Raw genomic sequence first — 20,034 nt, 5'->3', positions numbered from 1 at the left:
AGATAAAATTCAGGATGCTCCCTTTTTTGGATGGCAGGTGGATGAAACAACTGATATATCCTGTCGTGCCCAACTCTCTGTCATTGTTCGCTATGTGGATAGTGCAGGTAAAATTCAGGAGCGCTTTATTAGATTTTTTGATGTTTCTGAGGGGCGAGATGCTCAGTCCGTTTTTGATGTATTAAATGAGAACATGCAGGGCTACAATTTTAAGGATAAGCTTGTGGCACAGACCTATGATGGAGCTGCTGTCATGGCTTCAGCTCTCAATGGTCTGCAGGCCAAAGTGAAAGCAATAGCCCCCAGTGCAATGGTTGTGCATTGCTATGCACACAGACTGAATCTGGTGCTGTCACAGGGGGCTAAATGCTTGCCTGAGAGCAGAATTGTTTTTGCATCACTCTCTGGGTTTGCCACATTTTTTTCAAAATCCACAAAGAGGACGTCTTTTCTGGAGTCTGCAGGCTGTTCAAGTTTGCCCAGAAACGCTCCTACTCGATGGAATTTCACATCACGGATAGTGAGCACTGTGGCAAACTACTATGATGGCCTCCTGCAGACATTTGATAACATCATTGCAGATACGACAATGAATGATGATACACTGGATTGTGTAAAAGGCTTTGTGAGGAAACTGGAGGATTTTGAGTTTGTGTTCATGTTGTGCACATATGAACAAATCTTCTCTGAGACTGTTGTGGTCTTTGACATTGTTCAGCAGAGGGCGATGGATGTTCTCTACTGCAAAAAAAGATTTGAGTCTCTTCTTGCATTTGTCAAAGAGAAGAGGTGAGAGGGGGCTTTCCAAGCTGTTTATGCCAAAACAGCAGATCTCACATCAGACCCACGAGATGAGCCCATGAGAAAGCGCCGTCTGACCCAATTGCAGGACCCCCAAGAGCGCTACAGAAATCTGTACATGGCGATCCTTGATAACATCTTGGAGCAGATTCCTCGACGTTTTTCAAATTTGGAAAGTATGCTCTTCTTAGAATTAGTCAATCCAGGGAAATTTGATGACATGAGGAAAGTATTTCCAGAGGAGGCCTTGTCCTGAAAAGTTATGGCCATCACTTCGATTCAGGGAGACTGAGGTCTGAACTGCAAGTCCTGTATTCAGATCAGGACTTGCAGGGTAACAGGGGAAAGCTGTGTGATTACTTGGTGTTCCTTAAAAACATGGAGTTGGACAGTGCAATGCCTCAGCTTTACAAACTGTTCTCATTAGTGGCAACAATTGGAGCTACATCTGCAGGTGTAGAAAGGAGCTTCTCCTGTTTAAAGCGGCTCAAGTCCTACACCCGTAACACAATGGGCCAAGGCCGTTTAAGCAGCCTTGCTCTGCTGGCCATTGAGAGGACACTGGTCAAGTCACTCGAAAAGACGCCTAGTTGGTACGACAGGGTCACAGAGCATTTTCTTGAAAAGGAACGCAGGGCAGAATTTACGTTTAAATAAATGGACAATTCTATGATGTAGGCCGAAAATGATCTTCCCCTCTTTGAGAGACCAGCAGCCACCACTGCCCTATACGTGCTTATAACATGTGCTGGCCCGCATTGCTGGCCACCTGTTTCCCACTTATCTATTTTCCTGGGACTCATGAAGTGGATGCTGGCGCGCACGGCATTGACAATGGGTTCCCGTAGCGTAAGCAACTTACGCAATACGAGAGAACTTCTCGTAAGAGAACGTACTCGGTTACATACATAACCTTGGTACTTTCTAGAAGAGGGAACGAGTATTGCGTAACCCGACCATGCATGCACCACGAGCGATTTTCGCTTCAGCTGATGAAACCAGTGATGCAGCCCCTGAGCCTGACTTTTATATTTTGGCGGGCTGTGGCGCGTGGAGGGCACGACGTCAAGCGCGAGGCTCAGTGGTAGGCTGCAGCAGTTACCGCAGGGCAGCCAATGGGCACGCAAGATAGCCTGCTCTAGGTCTGCTGGCTGCTGCACTGCGTTGACAATATATGAAAAATGAAGGATAATTTTTGGCTTCAATATCTCGAGAAAACATGACTTTCCCCGTAGCGTAAGCAACTTACGCAATACTCGTTCCCTCTTCTAGAGAGAACCGAGGTTACGTATGTAACCGAGTACGTTTTTACTTAAACTCCTTTCTGAAACAATAAATTCAGAACAATAAATAATTTATAAAAAATAAAGAAAAATACAAATCAGAAAACTTAACAGGATTTGTTTAAACGTCAGAACTCTACACTACACTCGCACACACTCACAAACTCTCACTCACAGATGCACACACTCACAAACTTGTGTTTTGTTTTGTTTTTTGTCAAAGATGTTATAATCTTTAACAAAATGTTTGACATTATTTGACAACCAAATGCACAAAAAAGACAAGTCTTTTTTGGACTTTTGCATGGAAAATAGGTAATAATAATAGCAGTAATAATAATTATAACAGAAAATAATATCTCTAGTCTATCCTAATATTAATTAATAAATAAATACAATCTATATAAAATATAAATAAAAAATAAATTAATATAAAAAAAACAAATACAATGGATTGACCATCTCCTAATCTCCTATGGTGTGTAAGGTATTTTACAGCTCATCCTTTCCAAGCATATAGTGTAGTTTCTATGAGTCATTTAGAGTAAAGATTGAAAAATTCTGTGCTGTAATTTGTGGAAAAAATATTCCCCTTGTAGTGGTAGGCCTACTTGGGACATACAAGAAAGTGTTTCATCTTCTGTCAATCTGATTCAAATCACAGTCTGCTAATTCAGTGGTAAGAATTTAATTGTTGTTTTTATTTATATTGTTGTCCATTTATCGAACTTCCATGCCTCTTATATAGTAATTATATATTACCATGTAGTATGTACCAATTTACTAATGCTCAGACACACTCAATCTCTCTCGCGCGCAGACACACTCGGTCTCTTTCACGCACAATCTCGGACACACTCGGTCGCTTTTGTGCAGTCCGGTGCCTCATAGATCTGCTCCGCTCCGCACTCAACTTTTTAAAATTTATACTTAAACATCTCTGCGAATTATTGACTGGCATAATAATTGCGTGACAACGAATCGATAATGAAATTCGTTGCCAACAATTTTAATAATCGATTTTATCGATTCGTTGTTGCAGCCCTACAAAAACAAAATCAGATGATTTTGCCATTCGCTACAGTCTTCTTTAATTTTATTGAAATGAACAGAAATGAATAATATTTATTTTTATAAAAGAAAAAACTTTTTGTGTTCTTAACAAAAGTAAAACAGGTTTGGAATGACATGAGGACAGTATTTCCATTTTCAGGTCGAACTGTTCATTAAAACACAATAAATAGCACAAATTGTAGTTTCCATTATATCTGTTTTTACAGATTTATATAAAAAAAATCTGTTTCTCACCATCTCCAGTGCAACTTCTTCGGCACTGTCATTCTCCAGGTCATAGCTGAACTCGATGGCCTCATTGTCCTTGTGCTTGCCTTTGAGTTTCTTTGGATCTTCAACCCAGATGCGCAGGGCCAGGCAGTCTTTGCAGCCAGTATCTTCCTCTGCAAGCTCCACACGCACGCCGGTGTCCTCCGCAAAGAATGCATGATTTAGAAGGTCCTTCACTGAGAGCCTGAGGGTGAAAAGAGTAAATTTAGATCACTTTGCATTCTTGCTTCATTTACACTAGAACTTCAACCATTTAAGTGCTTACCGCTCTAATCGGTTTTGGCGAATACAGCCCTCAATGATTTCTTTTACCTCAGGGTCATTTACTTTGTCAAAACTGGCAGGCTTGATACCCTGCACAGAGAGAAAAGTGTGTTAGTTAGTGTGTAAATCCCCCACATGATTGTCAAAACACCTGGATGCTAGTATGTGCATACAAAAATCATGTGTTTAAATATTAAAAATAGAAAACAATAGGGTGAATTCACTAAGAATGTACTTTGCCTGCTGAGAGTGATGTTTATTTGTGAATCTTTCCTAAACAATATGCCTGGCTCACTTCCCAATATTGTATTAATATTGCAATAATTTAGTGAATTCACCCAATAATAATCTACAAATCAAGAGTCATACAAAGACTTACACTGGTGACTTTGCGGTAGATCTGTGCAGCATTTTGGCATTCTGAATATGGGTACTCTGAGGTAGCCATTTCTAGCATGCACATGCCAAAGGCATAGACATCTACTGACTCATCATAGTGCTCCTCGTACATCTCTGGGGCCATGAATTCCGGAGTACCTAAGAAACCAATACAACATTTATTTGACATTCTATCTCTTTTGTCATCTGTTTGTCATTTTTGCTATCTTTGTCTTCTGTTGCTATGATTAAAAACAACTACTCTTTTCCTTGACAACAGCCAATCAATGCACAAGTAGTCACAAAAATTCTGAAGCTTATAAATGTGCATATTTGAGACTTTTTTTAAAATCATTCTCAAACCAGCCAAAACGAGTGCAAATCATTTCCCTCATATTCAACTGCAAAACACAAGTATATACTCTTTAAAACAATCAAGAAGGCTTGATCTCACAATTACTGAAATGCAAATGAAGGATTTTAGCAAGCATCATCTATGCAGCACCCTGGTGCTTTCATGGATCTTGCTAATCATGATACCCTTTGCAGCGACCTCTATCTTAGTAAGACTTGGAAATTGGAAATGTTGCTTCCTTTATTATGTTTGTACAAATGTGAATATCTGGTGTGCTAACTTTCTTCTCAGCAAATATGAAAAAAATCAATAGGTATTGACGTTTTTATGTGTGCACATATTGCAGTCAATAATGTGGAACAGTGCCCTTTAGTTTGCTCCATGTTGCAATGCGAGTTAAGATAGCTAAAGAGCAAAGGAAGCAAGAATACCTTTTCTTGGATCCTTGACAGTAGGGCATGGCAATAAAACGATAAAGATAATTATCACAATATAATTTTCCCTTGATAAACGTATAACAAAAGTTTGTTCGATATAATGTTTATGCAGGAAGCAAATAATGCTGCGCATGCGCGTTGCAGAACATCGCACTGGTGCCAATACTAATTTGCCTAACTGATAAGCGCTCTCATTTCTGTTTCATCTGAGAAACATTAAACAGTAAACGTGCCAAAAGTGGAATAAAACAGAGCTGCTCGCTTGAACCGTGCCACACAGAACATTTATCAGCTTGGCTCAAAACACACTGCAGTGAGCATAGAGCAAATGTATTTACTCAGGCTGACCGTCTCGATCACTTGCCCACTAAACAGAGCCGTGAGATCCAGTGAGAAGCCTTTGAGTTCGGACCAGAGTTCTCCCATAAAAACAACAAATCTGTGTGATTTAAAGCCTCGTGATTTAAACTATTTTAAAGCCAGATGAAACAGCGCCGATATTTTCACCAACGCTGACGCGGAAAACAGGAGAAACATTGAGCCACAAAAAAAAGTTAGAAAGCTTTTCACAAGTCACCAACATTTACCATTATTTACAGTAGTAACACTAACTGAAACCATGGTATTGTGGCATTAATGTAGTTTATTCATATTGATTTTTATAATATTATTAATGTAGACACTAAATGTAGGCTTTTATAGGAGTAATGGAATACAATTACAGTATTTTTTGTTATTAAGTTATAGTCTAGCAGTTTTTGCGCATTTGTATTATACTTAATGTCTTTAGGCTACTGCTTTTCATAACAAATACTATAGAAACAATATAGTTACTATTTACCATGGTAGTAAGAGTCCAATACGTGATTTTTCCCTGTGGTTAACATGGTCTAAATACTAGGGGTGTTGAAATTAATCATTGCACCGATGCATCACGATATGGATGTAGACGAGTAATAGACCATAACTCATTATAATCTACTGCCGTTTTCTGACGTCATTCGTCACATACGCTCTTGTCACGCTAGTGTAAAATGGTGGAGGGAGGCGAAACACAAAAGTGACTAATAAAAAATGCACCCAACTTTAAATTTACAGCTTGAGCGTGTGAGGCTGCGAGCAAGGCTACATGCGTGTGTGTGCGTGTGTTGAGTGCTAGTGTGTGTGCGTGCGAGTGTGTGTGTGAGCGTTATTATAACTTAAGTACACTTGACATTTTCATGCATTTTTTGTATTACTAGTGTTTGTTCTAAATGGTCCAGTCGAATCGAAGACATGATAATCGTAATCGAATTGAATCGTAGGATGAGTGACGATTCACACCACTACTAAATACTATGCAAAACATAATTTTACCCAATAAAAATGCGGTTGTTACAATTTTTACAGATGTTTTTTTTTTTTTTATGAACATAAATTTACATCTGCATCCAAACTCAAGTTACTGTACAATCGCCCAGCCCTACTTGATAGTCATCGTAATTACAGCCACTAGTGTGGAAGATCTGCACCCATTCAGGAAAAGTGTCTCACCAAAAGGCTATAAAGGGGTCCATCACATATCAAAGAATAACTTCTACTATACACAGGAAACTAAATAAAAGTAACAGACCTATGACACTCTTGGCAAAAGATGTCCGCATGAGGGTGGCAAGGCCCAGGTCACCAATTTTCACTGATCCGGTTGGACCTGTGATGAAGATATTGTCACACTTGAGGTCACGGTGCACAATGGGGGGCGTACGCGTGTGTAGAAACTGAAGACCCTTTAGGATTTGCCTGCACCAGCTGCGTAGAACCTTGGGCTTCATCACCTTAAAGCGCTTAAGGTACCTGAAGCACAGGAAAAACAGTCATGAGTTCATTATAAAGTAAGAAGTTTGCAACCTTACTGGATTTTGATGAATTGATAAATAGAATGAATCTTGGCAGCAACAGCCTAATGATTAAAAAAAACAAAAACAAATTAGTAACATTTTGCACGAATAACAGCTGACAAGTCAGACAGATTTACAAACAAATTGAATAGGACAATGAAGGAATATGATGCAAAACATTGATCGTTTACAGCCAAGGCCGTAGATGGGGTACCCGGGGCCCTGGTGCAGGTTGTTGGCCCCATTGGAATTGGGTTCATGATGGGGAGCTGGTTAGAGGGGTTGGGGGTTAGTTTTATCCCCATGAAATTGTGTTACAGCAGGGGAGGGGGTGTTGTCCCCCTTTGGCTGAAATCGTGTTCCAGGGGGCTATTGTCCCAAATTATTCTATATCTATATCTTTATTTGAATAATTTTATATCATTGTTATATCGATACCATTTTTGATACCACGGGGAAAACTGCCATTCAGATCATTTGTAATAGCTTACACACAGCACAGGGAGGCTTTATTTGAATCGTTGAACTATGTTTCCAAAAAAAAGAAAAAGAAAAAAAAGGACAAGTAAGCTGAAGGTAATGAAATAAGAAAAAATAAACAATAGAATAAAGAAAAAACTTAAACATGGTTTTAAGGTGGGTCTAACAATAGTATTCAGGTAAGAAATACTACAAAAATCAAAGTAATCGAATTTAAAATGTAAAGTATGTATTCAAGTATGTACTTTTGCTTGACAAAAAGGGCATTTTGACATTATTTTGTATGTATTTGATAGTTTAAGGAGGACAATAAGCCACGAAAAAGAAGTCAATTGGTACTCGCAAGCTGTTTGAAAAGCGGCTTTATGAGAGAGCGAAACCTGCGGGAATGACTAAAATTATACGCATTACCCACAACCCTGTACCGAAATTCAGGACATGTAAAACCAACACTATTCAACCCAATTCAACAGGATTGAATGAGACGAGTGAGTGAGACGAGGCGGGTGTGTGTCAAACTTTTAATTTGCCGCCAGAGGGAAGGCAGAGCGAGAACGCACAGCTGGTATCTACGTATCAATACGGCAGAAAAGGACTAGGCCTACTGGAAACATTTCAGATATTTCAGTATCGATACTTATCGAAATATCTATACTTTTGACAACACTACTATCAATCTATCTATCCATCTATTCACACATAATTCACAATATTATCATATTTATATTAATATATTCAATTACAAAGAGATAAAAATACATACGTTTTGAGTGTTCCTGATGTCATGAGTTCAGTCACTAGGACGATGCACTTCTTGCCTCTAAGAACAGACTCCCAGGAGTCATAGAAACGCACAATGTTGGGGTGCTGTAGACCCTTCAGCATTTCAGCCTCCTCTTTAAACCGCTGCTGCTCCGCCTTGGTCAGCTTTCGATCCTGACACATAAACGAACACAAAACATTAAATACAGTATTAAATGTAAGTAAAATGCAATCTGTAATGATTTAAAATTCCATTAAATTGGTTGAACTCTTGCTGGTCTAAATCTTCACTTCAAAATAAAAACTTAAATGGGATAGAAAGAGGAAAAAAGCAGATTAACTAAACCACAGACATGTCTGAACCAATTAGGACTGTACTTTTAAGCAAAAATGACATAAGAAATGGAACAGCTCTTGATTCAACATCCTCTTCATGAAAGATAGAATTATGTCCACACCCAAAAGTGCTCTCGACTGTTCTATTAATCATGTTAATGACCAAGTCATAAATATTACTAACTATTCTGTGATTTCATATAAATGTGATTTAAATTATCACAGCAAAGTACTCATAAATTATATTGTATTGCCTCATTAATTATGAATGTCAGCATACCATGATAGCACAGCACACATCCAGTCACTTGCTGCTGAGAGTAAATGAGTTCCCCTTTAAAAAAATGTGCTGCGAGAGAGAAATGTTCAAAGCTTTGTATCCATTCAGTTTTACTGCAAGAATGTAACCCTCCCAAATATGCAACATTATGTCGGTCATCAGCGAATCTGCCAGCTTTGGTGGTTTCAATACAGCACTGTGTCAGGTGGGGTGAAGGGAGAGATATTTGGAGGTGTATTCCGACGGCTGATGATCACAGCAAAACGCTTAGTTCACCATTGGCACATACACTCACCACAGCTTCATAGACAGTACACTACCAATCAATGGTCACCAGGTGGCGCTGACAAAAAGGAGATGTGTGACAGGGAGGCAACACCCAGCATTAGCCTAAAAATCACATTTCAGCCACAGCGGCCACCATGGCCAGATTGCCCCAGTGTGACTGATGTTGATTAAATCCCTTTGCTGGCACACAGTGGGGGAAAATGCCACACTGCCAACACCAAGCACACACTCACTCCACTGACGAACAGCACACACACGTTTATGCACACATGCAACATTGCGTGATTAACTATGCTCACTCTGAGCAACCCCACAATACTAATAAAACAATATTAATGCATCAAGGCTTCATCGAATATAATGCATTAGTTTTTAAAGAAACAGTTTGCCTAAAAGTGAATATTCTGTCATCATTTACTCACCCTTTAGTCAGTCTAAACCTGTATGACTTTCTTTCTTCTGTGGAACACAAAAGAAGATATTTTGAAGAATGTTTAAAATGTCTTTCCATACAATGAAAGTCAATGGGGACTAAAACTACATTGGACCCCTATTACTTCCATTGCATGGACAAAAAACACTAAAACATTTCTTATAAAACATCATCTTTTGTGTTTCTCAGAAAAATTAATTAAATCAGGTTTTGAAACAACATGAGGGTGAATATTGTGAGAGAATATTCATTTTTTGGATGAACTATACCTTTAAAGCTGCAGTCGGCAAGTCTGGCAGATTGAGTGGACTTAGGCAAAATTTTGAATGTTTACAACTCTCATGCCCCTCCCCCACGATCAACGAATACCCTCCCACCGAGTTCGTGTTCGTCAGTGCGTGAGCACCAGATTTTCTGTGAATGCGCCCGTGTCATCAGCATCCATCATAAGCCAGTAAGCATGTAAACTGACATGATTTTAGTATGATCTAGCTGCTTCAGATGGTAGATTGTTACGAAATGGATTACCCACCAATTAAACGTAAATAAACCCTATTGTCTGTCTGAAACGCTATCATTGCTGTATGGTATGCGGCAGACATGGTCATTGTACATTGTTCTATTGCTTATATAACAGAGCTAGTCAGATAGCACATACAATAACAGTAGCTTTACTACTGTTCTTACTCTCGTAAGAAAGATAGAGTAGCATTGATTCTTCCAAAAAGCCAAACTGTATCCCTTCATCTGGACATGTTTATCCACCTAACGTTACGTTCACACGGATTTCAGTGCAAACAAAGCTAACGAACCTGCCCAACAAGTGCTAACGTTAGCTATCCATTGCAACACATTTGGACATACTTAGATTAACGTTACTAACATAACACTAAGAAATAAAGTAACTGGTTGATAAAGCACAATAACCTGTCGAGAAGAAATGTTGCAAGCTCTGCATCCAGCTTTAACGCAATTAAATCACGTAATCTCCACCTTTCAAATGCCAATCCGATGTTGATCCTGGTTTAATTACGGGCACGGTCGCTTTCTTTCTTTACTTCTTTCTTTTCAGCAGGTGTTCTCTTTTCCTGTGTTGTTTTTGACCTCCAAGCTCTTGAGGTTAACCGAGAAATTGTAATCTTTTCCGCCATCACTCTTCATTACTGCGCGAACTTCAGGAATGTGCATGTGATTGTAACGTGCGCGAGGGGTGGCGTGTGCACGACCTGTGATTGACTCTCACACCCCCTGCGCTGATTGGACCCGATGGTCCGGGAGCGGTGGATTTGTGCAAAACAAATAACACGCTCCAGGTGGAGTTAGAAGCTCGGGTTTTTTTCTAAAACCACTTAATTTATGTTGTTCTGTCGGATTATAGTGTCGATTACACTGAATATGATAAAAAAAAATGTTGACGACGGCAGCTTTAAGACAAGATGTTCTTTGTCCCTTCTCCACTAAATCTGAACAGATGTTAAAAAAAGCACCCAAAAAAGGCTTGTAATCTATAATCTGCAAGATGACGAAACATCTCTCCGTTTCTGATTTCATAGACAAAAAAATTATCTACATTTGGTTCTCACGGGTCATTTGGTACATGTAGAATTAATACAAAAGAAATATTGAGATTCAGTGGCTTTGAGTGTTTGTCTGTGTGACCTACTACATGGATAAAATAAATCAAAGATGTCTGGGTCAAAGGCCACAACAATAGTTACGTAAGCAACAGTAAAATAAACAACCAAAAAAAAGCAAAAAATTACAGCTTTCACAGCTCAGCAAACTCACTGCATGAGATTCATGAGACATAATCTTACTTTGATTTCTGTAAACAACTTTGCAATGGCCTGCTGTCTATGCATCAACAAAGAGGGCTAATTTCTGGAGGTTGTTTTGTGGCATACAATCTGATTTACCATGTAATGAGGTTTCTCTCTCATTAAATATCATCTGTATATCATGTCATCCGCTCTCCTTTGCTCCCACCTTCTCTCTTAAGCCATCAACTACCTAGATCGTATTTTGAGGAAGTATTCTGAGGAAGCTGAGGCCTCTTGTTTTCTTTTCCTTCTTTCTATGCCAGTAAGTAATGCGTAGGCCCACAACCAATCGGCCCGCAGAACCGTGACGAAAGCGCTGCATAATCCAAACACCAGTCATTCACAAAATGTTTTGCATACATTAGCGTTCAAATGTTTGGGGTCCGAGTTTATTTGTAAAGACATTCATACTTTTATTCAGCAAAGGTGCATTATAAATGTCTTTACTTTCACTTTTGACCAATTTAATGTTACAAAGATTTATATTTAAAATAAATGCTGTTCTTTTGAACTTTCTATTCATTCAAGAAACCTGAAAAAAAGTATAAGTTTCCACAAAAAAAAAAGAAAGATAAGCAACACAACCGTTTTCAACATTGATAATAAGAAATATTTCTTGAGCAACAAATCAGCATATCAGAATGATTTCTGAAGGATTATATGACATTGAAGACTGGAGTTTTATATTGTACACACAATATTACAATTTTTATTGATCAAAAAATGCAGAATGGTGAGCATAAGGGACTTCTTTCAAAAACATAAAACAATTATATATATATAAAAAAAATAAAAAAATAAAAATATATATATGCACACACACACACACACACACACACACACACACACACACACACACACACACACACACACACACACACACACACACACACACACACAAACACACACACACACACAAACACACACACACAAAAATAAGAACAGAACAAGTGTTAATCTGATTCAGCAGTAGTATTTTCTGTGTAGATTTTATGTGGTGTTAAATGCTCCTGTGTATGCTTGTTTGTACAGTGCAAGCATACTTTTTCATTGTATAAATTCCACTGTGAATATGCGTGCCATTTTTGCAGCGTTGCACAGCACACAGCATGGAACTTATCTGTAATGTTTGGCCCTGTGTAAGCATTTTCAATAACCAGAATTATTAATAATTAATTTAAATTCCGATGAATTTGAGGATCGATCCAGAATCGTTTAGGAAAGCGTTACGATGCATCAGGAAATCAATTTTCCCCCCACCTCTTGCATGTATACAGAATGAGTGCTGGCATAGTCAAGGTTGCAACCAAATATATTAGACTGGTGTGACCAAACGTTTCAGTTTAAGAATGTCTCATTAAAAAAAACAATAATGATCTAAAAGGTTTCTCTTTCCTATTTTCCAAAGAAACTATCAACATAAAGCTTCTAACAGTTACAAACAAACCCACACATTACTAAAAGTACCACCCTATTCCTTGAACTTTGACTGATTATTTCCAGTGCTATAACAAGGTATCTTTGTGTTGACAGATGCTTCCTGTTTTGTGGTGCACTGAAAATTCGTGCTGAGCTCTGTATTTTGTGGCTGAAAGCTAACATGAGAGCATCTGTGCATGTGTGTGCGGGTGTTTGTCTGAGCATCCACGTGCAGCCCTGAAAGCTGAGTTAGTGTCTAAGACTGTCTGGTAAGGGCGCCTCTGTCTGTCTGAGTTTCACCGGTCCTTTGCCCTCTTCATACAGCACTGTCTTGACCTTGCATTAACGTTAACGGTAGGGCTGGGCGATATAAAGCAAAAAATATATCTCGATATATTTTGCTATATCTCGATATATATCTCGATATCTTTACAGGAAAAATAACCCCCCAAAAACTACTGCAAAAACAAATATGCCAAATACCACAGTCTTTTTTTTATTGAAGTGCAAAGAGGTAGGCAGTTCATGTAGGAACAAAGTGCTTCTGCGACATACAAAAAATATAATTTAACTGTAAAATAAAGGAAGAAATAATAAATATTGCCTTCTTTTCATTCAAAAATGAAACAACTCAACTCAAGGTAGGCAGTGCATATAGGAACAAAGTGCTTCTGCCTGCTTAATGTGTTTTCTCTCTAAATTCATGCTCACATTCTGTATTATAATATAATATAATATAATATAACCGTCGCCGAATGTCCAATAAAGCTGTTCTCATTTCCTATATTATTTTTGTCAGAAAATAGAACAAGTAGCTATGATATAGTGAATGAATACATTTTTTTATATGTGTAAAATGTACTGAATTGAGAGAGTTCGGGAACTGGGTGGAAGCTCTGTAGTGAGTATTACGAGTAATAAGCAAAAGAAAGGAAATTAAAATGGTCAAACAAAACTTTAAATATAAAACTAAAGAGAAGCAGATAAGTGACAAGTCCGTGGAAAAACAAAAAACTGGCGCGCGTGCTGCTGCTCGTCTCAGCCATTCGCTGAACAAGGTAGACGCAGTTAGAGAGAGTGACGGCAGGGAGAAAGCAAGAGCTCGCGCTCGCAGAACAGCACTGGCAACATCTGGAGGTTACTGAGGTTTGTCTAAAAAGTCGCTAGATTTGTCACTAGTCGCTTTTTAGAAAAAAATTACGCTTAAGGGGTCTGAAAAGTCGATAAAATAGCTAAAAAAGGCGCTAGGTTGGCAACACTGCACGCGAGGGGAGGGGGAACAAAAGAAAGGAGGCGGGGGCGAGCACAGCACAGACACGGCAAACAAGCAAAGTGGCGAAATCAGAATTAACTATGAACAATATATTGATATATACGATATCAGTGTTTCCCCTAGAAATTTTTCCACCAGCGGTGCTGTTATGTGCCCGAGGTTGTTACCAAGCCGCGCGTGGTGGGGTCCGGGGGCATGCACCCTGGAAGATTTTTTTTTTTAAATAACCCCTTAAACCATGACTTCTGGCAAGTTTTGTGGATAGAAATGGACATTTTGAGAAAAACAAATATGACATACCATCAACTGATTCAAGGCATGATTATTGCAGCACGTACCTTGAACTGCAGTCACAAACAGAAACCTTCATTTTATAATTTTAGACAGGATTGTTTTCTTTTGTGTTCATTTTCAGCTTGGTAGAAATTGTCTAGGGGAAAAATGAAACGGCACAACCCAGAAAAAGATTATTTACAATTTATTGAAAATTTTATCTTAATGGGAAAGGCCACAGCCAATCTGTGAGCACTTTATTTTTTTATATAAGATCTCTAAGACTCTTTGGTAATTGAATGATATTGTGGGCTTATTTTTTGTTTTTGCAAGAAGTCTTATGCTCATCTAGCCTGCATTTATTTAATCAAAAATACAGAAAAAAACAGTAGCCTAATATAGTGAAATATTATTAAATGATGTTCTTTTTAACTTTTTATTAATCAAAGAATCTTAAAAAAAAAAGAGCATCACGTATCATCATATTAGAATGATTTCTGAAGGACACCAACAAGTTTAGTAGACTCATCTGAAAAAATAAATATGATTTAACGTTAACTATCAGGACTATGAGCAGTAGGTGATACTTCCTCGTCTTCATGGAGAGCTCAGTTCGTACCGCTTTCTCCTTTCCACAAGCGCTTGCTCTCCCGTGGCGTCTGTCGTTGCTATGCAACCATGAACAGAGGCGCGCTTGGAAAAAACGAGCGCGCCGGCCGCATTTGAAATAATGAATTTGCACGCGCAAAAAACGTGCTATGTGAACGGCCCCTTATGGCAACGTGACATTAGTCTAATGGAAAATATTTCCATATGTGGCTCTTTCCTCCTTGTTAACAAGGGGATTCAGAGCCACCGCATGCAGCGCCGCCGGTCGCCATGACCGTGTTTTTAGGTGTGTAAGTGAATGAAGTGAATGTCATGATATTGCTGATCATGGAAAGATTTTGCAGCGGCGCTGAAATTCCAGCGGCCATATCGTGTTTAAAGGAACACTCCACCGTTTTTTGAAAAAGGGCTTATTCACAGTCTCCCCTACATTAAGATAGGTGGGCAAAAGCATTTTTGTCTCAGTGCAGGCATTGTCTTAGTTTGGCAGCGCCGATGCTAGCTTAGCTTAGCATAATCAATGGAATCCTATGTTGTCAGGTAGCATGTCATGAGTAAAAGTGATAAAAAAAAACAACTAAAAAAACCCACTTAATTACTTCTTGTGGCCTGTGTATTCACAACGAGTACAAATAGCTATTCAGATTAAGACTGGGTGATTTCCTAGGCAGATATTGACTTTGGACTATATTAGGGTGAATCACAGGCGAATGTGGAACTGAGAAATCGATGGCTAGCTGCTCTGGATATCTGCACCGTGTATCCGTGTTTGTGAAGAGCATTTTGCACCAGAGGATTATGTTGAAAAAATGCTATATAGGACCAGAAAGACTAGGTCTGAAGGATACGGCGGTCCCATCCCTTTTCAAAGAACAGGCAGAAAAAAAGTGCACATGTAAGTTGTCTTTTATTACGCTTCCTTACGTGAATCTGAGTTCAACCTGTTTAGCACGAACAACATGATTGAAAAAAAAAATCGCTGTTAACGTTACCTGTGAAAAAATTGGCTCTCATCCTCACGTCCTCAGGCTGTTGAGAGATCGCAACCTCCTCCTTCTGTCGGTCTATTTCCATTGCACGCAGCTCCTCTTCTGAAAACTTTTTAGAGGTATGGTTCTGTATCATGACTGTCTGAGAAGTCACCATCTTCGTCTCGCACAAAATCCTCCATGTCCATCGCCATTCACTATGCCTACTGTCGGAAAAATAGCCAGCTAATATTCACGCCGGTATGTTGACAGAAGTTGGGGGATTTCAGCTGTTGCGTGATATGACTGCGCCCAAGTAGCAGTGCTTCGCATGTGATTCACCCTAATATAGTCCCAAGTCAATATCTGCCTAGGAAATCGCCTAGTCTTAATCTGAATTGCTATTTGTACCTGTTGTGAATACGCAAGCCACAAGAAGTAATTAGGTTTTTGTTTTTTTTGATCACTTTTAGGCTACTCAAGACATGCTACCTGACAACATAGGATTCCATTCATTATGCTAAGCTAAGCTAGCGTCGGCAATCCCAAACTAAGACAATGCATGCACGGAGACAAAAATGCTTTTACCCACCTATCTTAATGTAGGGGAGACTGTGAATACGCCCCATTTCAAAAAACGGTGGAGTGTTCATTTAAAAAAATATCTCGATATATTTTAAATATCGAGATATCGCCCACCCCTAGTTAACGGTTAACATTATGTTCAGCAATAGCTAGGAGAAAATCATTAGTCACATCATGCAAAACCAAATGGACAGTGTTTTTGCTCTCAAACTAATTGTTCGGCTGATATTTCCCTTTTAAGAAAAAACTAACAGTTAAAGGATTAGAACCTGCACCATTTGGATTTCAAAAACCTAGACCTTGACCACATCATTATAAACTGTATTATGAGATGCTGAAAGTCACCAGAAATTAAATTACACTTAAGAAAAAACAAAAAGTTTAGTTCACTAAATTTGCACTGCAGCTTGGTAATGATAATGAGTTTGGATTGCTAAAAGCTGTTCAATATCTATGGCTTATTAGTCAGTAGTCACACAAAAGACGGCACAAAATGAAACGAGAAACAAACCGGTCAGGCAACCCGTCAACCACACTTAAAACATTATGCAAGTTGAGTTCCCATGCTGAAGATGTATCTGCTCAGTTTGTTCAGTTGTCAGGTGAGGCTGCAGTTGCTCAGGCTACTGTAAACAACAAAGCCTAAGCCAGCCTGACCCTTTCCACAAAAAAATTATGCATAAATGCTTGCTGAGCTACCGCTTGTGCTGATGAAACATAGAAAGTATGCATTAGACAACACTGCGTACATCATGGCTTTTAAATTGAATTAGCTCTGCAATCCATGTTCACTTGTTTAACTGAATTCTCTTTTCCCTATGGATGTGTAAAGCAATCATTACTATCATCTTTTTATTATTGTGTTAGTCGATACGCCTTCTGGGTTTAACTTCAATGAAGAGGAAAGGGAGGGTGGATGATCAGCTCATATTACTAACACATTCACTGTAATTCAGCAGCATGGCAAAAGCAACATAATACCCACTAGTTCAATGCACTGCAATGAAGACACATGTCCGTCAGTGAATGTGTGTGGGTTAGTGAAAAATAAGACAACCAGAAACATTTAGCCTAGATTTTAACTGAGCAATCCTCTAAAAACAAATCAATTCAATATGAGCAACTGGTTACATGTCAGAATTACTTATATATCCTCAAAAGTCTAATACCTTGAACAGAAATGAATATATTACTCAAAGAATCACATATTTCAGAAATAATGAACAGACTGATGGTTGTGTTACTAATAACAAGTTTAGTCATCATGTATATCTAGGGCTGCAACTAACGATTATTTTTATAATCGATTAATCTGTTGATTATTTTTCGATTAATCGGATGGAAATCTAAAAATTATACATTAAAAATAATTTTTAAATTACAATTTTTAATCCATGATTTTAATTTTTTTTATTCCATAGGCCTAAAAAAAAAAAGTTTGGTTCCTGTTGGTTGTCAGTTGAGGTCTTGGGTCGGTAGGGATTTTTCCCCCTTTTTTTTCAGTGGCAGCAAGAGATAGGTAGGAAATTATTATAATATTTATATCTATTTTTTCAAAACATAGCCTACCTATAATACATACATGTACCTATACTACCTTGTGTGTCCCAGCATGTTACAAACACGCTGATTTTAAATGTGTGTACTTTTTTCTACTCCAAAAAAACAGACATCTCAAGCAATGTTTCATCTATAACTTTAATTGTATTAACCTCAATACAAACGGGGGAAACACGGGTCTAAACACGGGTTTAAAACAATCACATGCAAACGTAAAAATATATGCATATTTTTAGGAACACATCTACAAAAATATGGATGTATTTCAAGTTGATAAAATAATTTAAAATCCACATCAGTTTATTTGTGCCCACGCGCCACGCCCTCCCAGGATCTATAACGTTACCTAGGCTACTTTCACTTTAAAAAATGCATCATAACCGCGCGCGCGATATGCAGTCGTCGAGATGGATGCTGAGGAGCTGAAGAAAATAATAGCTAGTGAAGACTGTAAAGTTGTTGACAATATGTCATCATCAAAAATCAAGTCCAGTGTGTGGGAGAAATTTGGAGTTTTCTGAAGAAAATATTGTGAAAGGCATATATTGTTTTTGTGTTGGATAGCCGCAAAGGAGGAACTTCATCGCTGAGAAAGGACAGATAAAAACAAAGCAGTTCTATCGAACAGTATTTTTCACATTTAACACTGTTAAGTATGTGTAGTGTGCAGGGCGTGTTTGAACCCAAAATTTATGTAGGCTAGACAAAATTGCGTGGCAGATAATGTTGTACCCGCGTCTGTTCCGATTGGTAAAATGTTAAGGTTACTCAGTTTTGTGGTAACGTTAGCCATTTTCTTCATGTACCGGCCTTTTGACAGCTTCGGCTGAAGTTGTCCTTGTGTTAATTGTCGTGTAATAACTTCTGTATGACCTTGCAATAAACATTTTTGTAAGTGTGTCTATAATGTGATTGGCTAAACTGATTTTATTTCGGGTGCGGGTCAGGTGTCGGTTCTATTTTAAGCGGGTTGGGTGCGGATTTTAATTAGTGCTACTGTCGGATAATGGGTCTGATGCGGTTTTAAAGGGATACTCCACTTTTTTTGGAAATAGGCTAATTTTACAACTCCCCCAGAGTTAAACTGTTGAGTTTTACCGTTTTTGAATCCATTCAGCTGATCTCCGGTTCTGGCGGTACCACTTTTAGAATAGCTTAGCATACATCATTGAAGTGGACAAGACCATTAGCATTTCTCAAAAAAAAATGACCAAAGAGTTTTGATATTTTTCCTATTTAAAACTTGACTCTTCTGTAGTTACATCGTGCACTAAGACCGACGGAAAATGTAAAGTTGCGATTTTCTAGGCTGATATGGCTAGGAACTATACTCTCATTCCTGCGTAATAATCAATAAACTGTACTGCTGTACCATAAGTGCAGCAGGAGTAATGATATGACGCAGCGTCTGAAAATAGTCCCCAGCTCGGTAACTTCCAACGCTACACCATTTCAGGCGCTGCGTCATATCATTACGCCTGCTGCACTCATGGTACGGCAGTACAGTTTATTGATTATTACAAAAATTAGGCCTACATTATAAACCTAAAAACAAGTAATTGCTTACAATTTAAAGCAGAATCTAAAACAACTAAATTAAAAATTATAACCAAAAACAAAAGCACAAAATGTTAACTTGTACAGGGTATGAAGACACATTAACTCGTCTGATCATAATTATTATATTACATTTAAGAATAGTGCTTTTACTGTTACTGCTCTCATAAATATGATTACTTATGTTACATGTAGAATTTTAAAATTACACTTAAATTCTAACAAAACATATTTTAGTAATATGTGTTTAAGTGAGAATTATTGCATTTATATTGGTTTTTATATTGCTCTGTCTGTTTATTGTGTATGCGTGCACCGGAGCTCATTTTACTCTGTGAAGTTTAACAAGACTCGCTTTTTGTCAGAATATGAAAAATAGAAAAACTCACAGGACTTTATTAAAGTTTATAACGTGCTACTAGTCGACTTATGGCTTTAATAAATGACTAACAGTCAACTAGAATAAACTTTTTTTAAGATGAATGTTATATAGTTATTTCTTAACATACAATTGTTTTGATGTACAGGTCCTTCTCAAAAAAATAGCATATTGTGATAAAGTTCATTATTTTCCATAATGTAATGGTAAAAATTAAACTTTCATATATTTTAGATTCATTGCACACCAACTGAAATATTTCAGGTCTTTTAT

The 20,034-nt window shown here is 38.1% G+C and overlaps 1 protein-coding gene across 1 annotated transcript in view; it reads right to left on the bottom strand.

Moving 5' to 3' along the window:
* wnk3 (WNK lysine deficient protein kinase 3) overlaps positions 1 to 20,034 on the bottom strand; it is a 91,772-nt gene that overhangs the window by 29,578 nt on the left and 42,160 nt on the right. The window contains exons 3-7 of the mRNA XM_077218334.1: positions 7,983 to 8,155; positions 6,475 to 6,695; positions 4,072 to 4,229; positions 3,694 to 3,782; positions 3,393 to 3,612 (exon numbers count right to left, since the gene is read on the bottom strand). Of these exons, the coding sequence (XP_077074449.1) occupies positions 3,393 to 3,612; positions 3,694 to 3,782; positions 4,072 to 4,229; positions 6,475 to 6,695; positions 7,983 to 8,155 (861 nt within the window). The remainder of the gene's footprint in view (positions 1 to 3,392; positions 3,613 to 3,693; positions 3,783 to 4,071; positions 4,230 to 6,474; positions 6,696 to 7,982; positions 8,156 to 20,034) is intronic.

The sequence above is a fragment of the Siphateles boraxobius genome, unplaced genomic scaffold (genome assembly GCF_051911475.1).
Source record: "Siphateles boraxobius isolate OS27281-9 unplaced genomic scaffold, OSU_SipBor_1 77, whole genome shotgun sequence".
NCBI lineage: Eukaryota > Metazoa > Chordata > Actinopteri > Cypriniformes > Leuciscidae > Siphateles > Siphateles boraxobius.
This window is presented reverse-complemented; position numbering and strand designations above follow the sequence as displayed.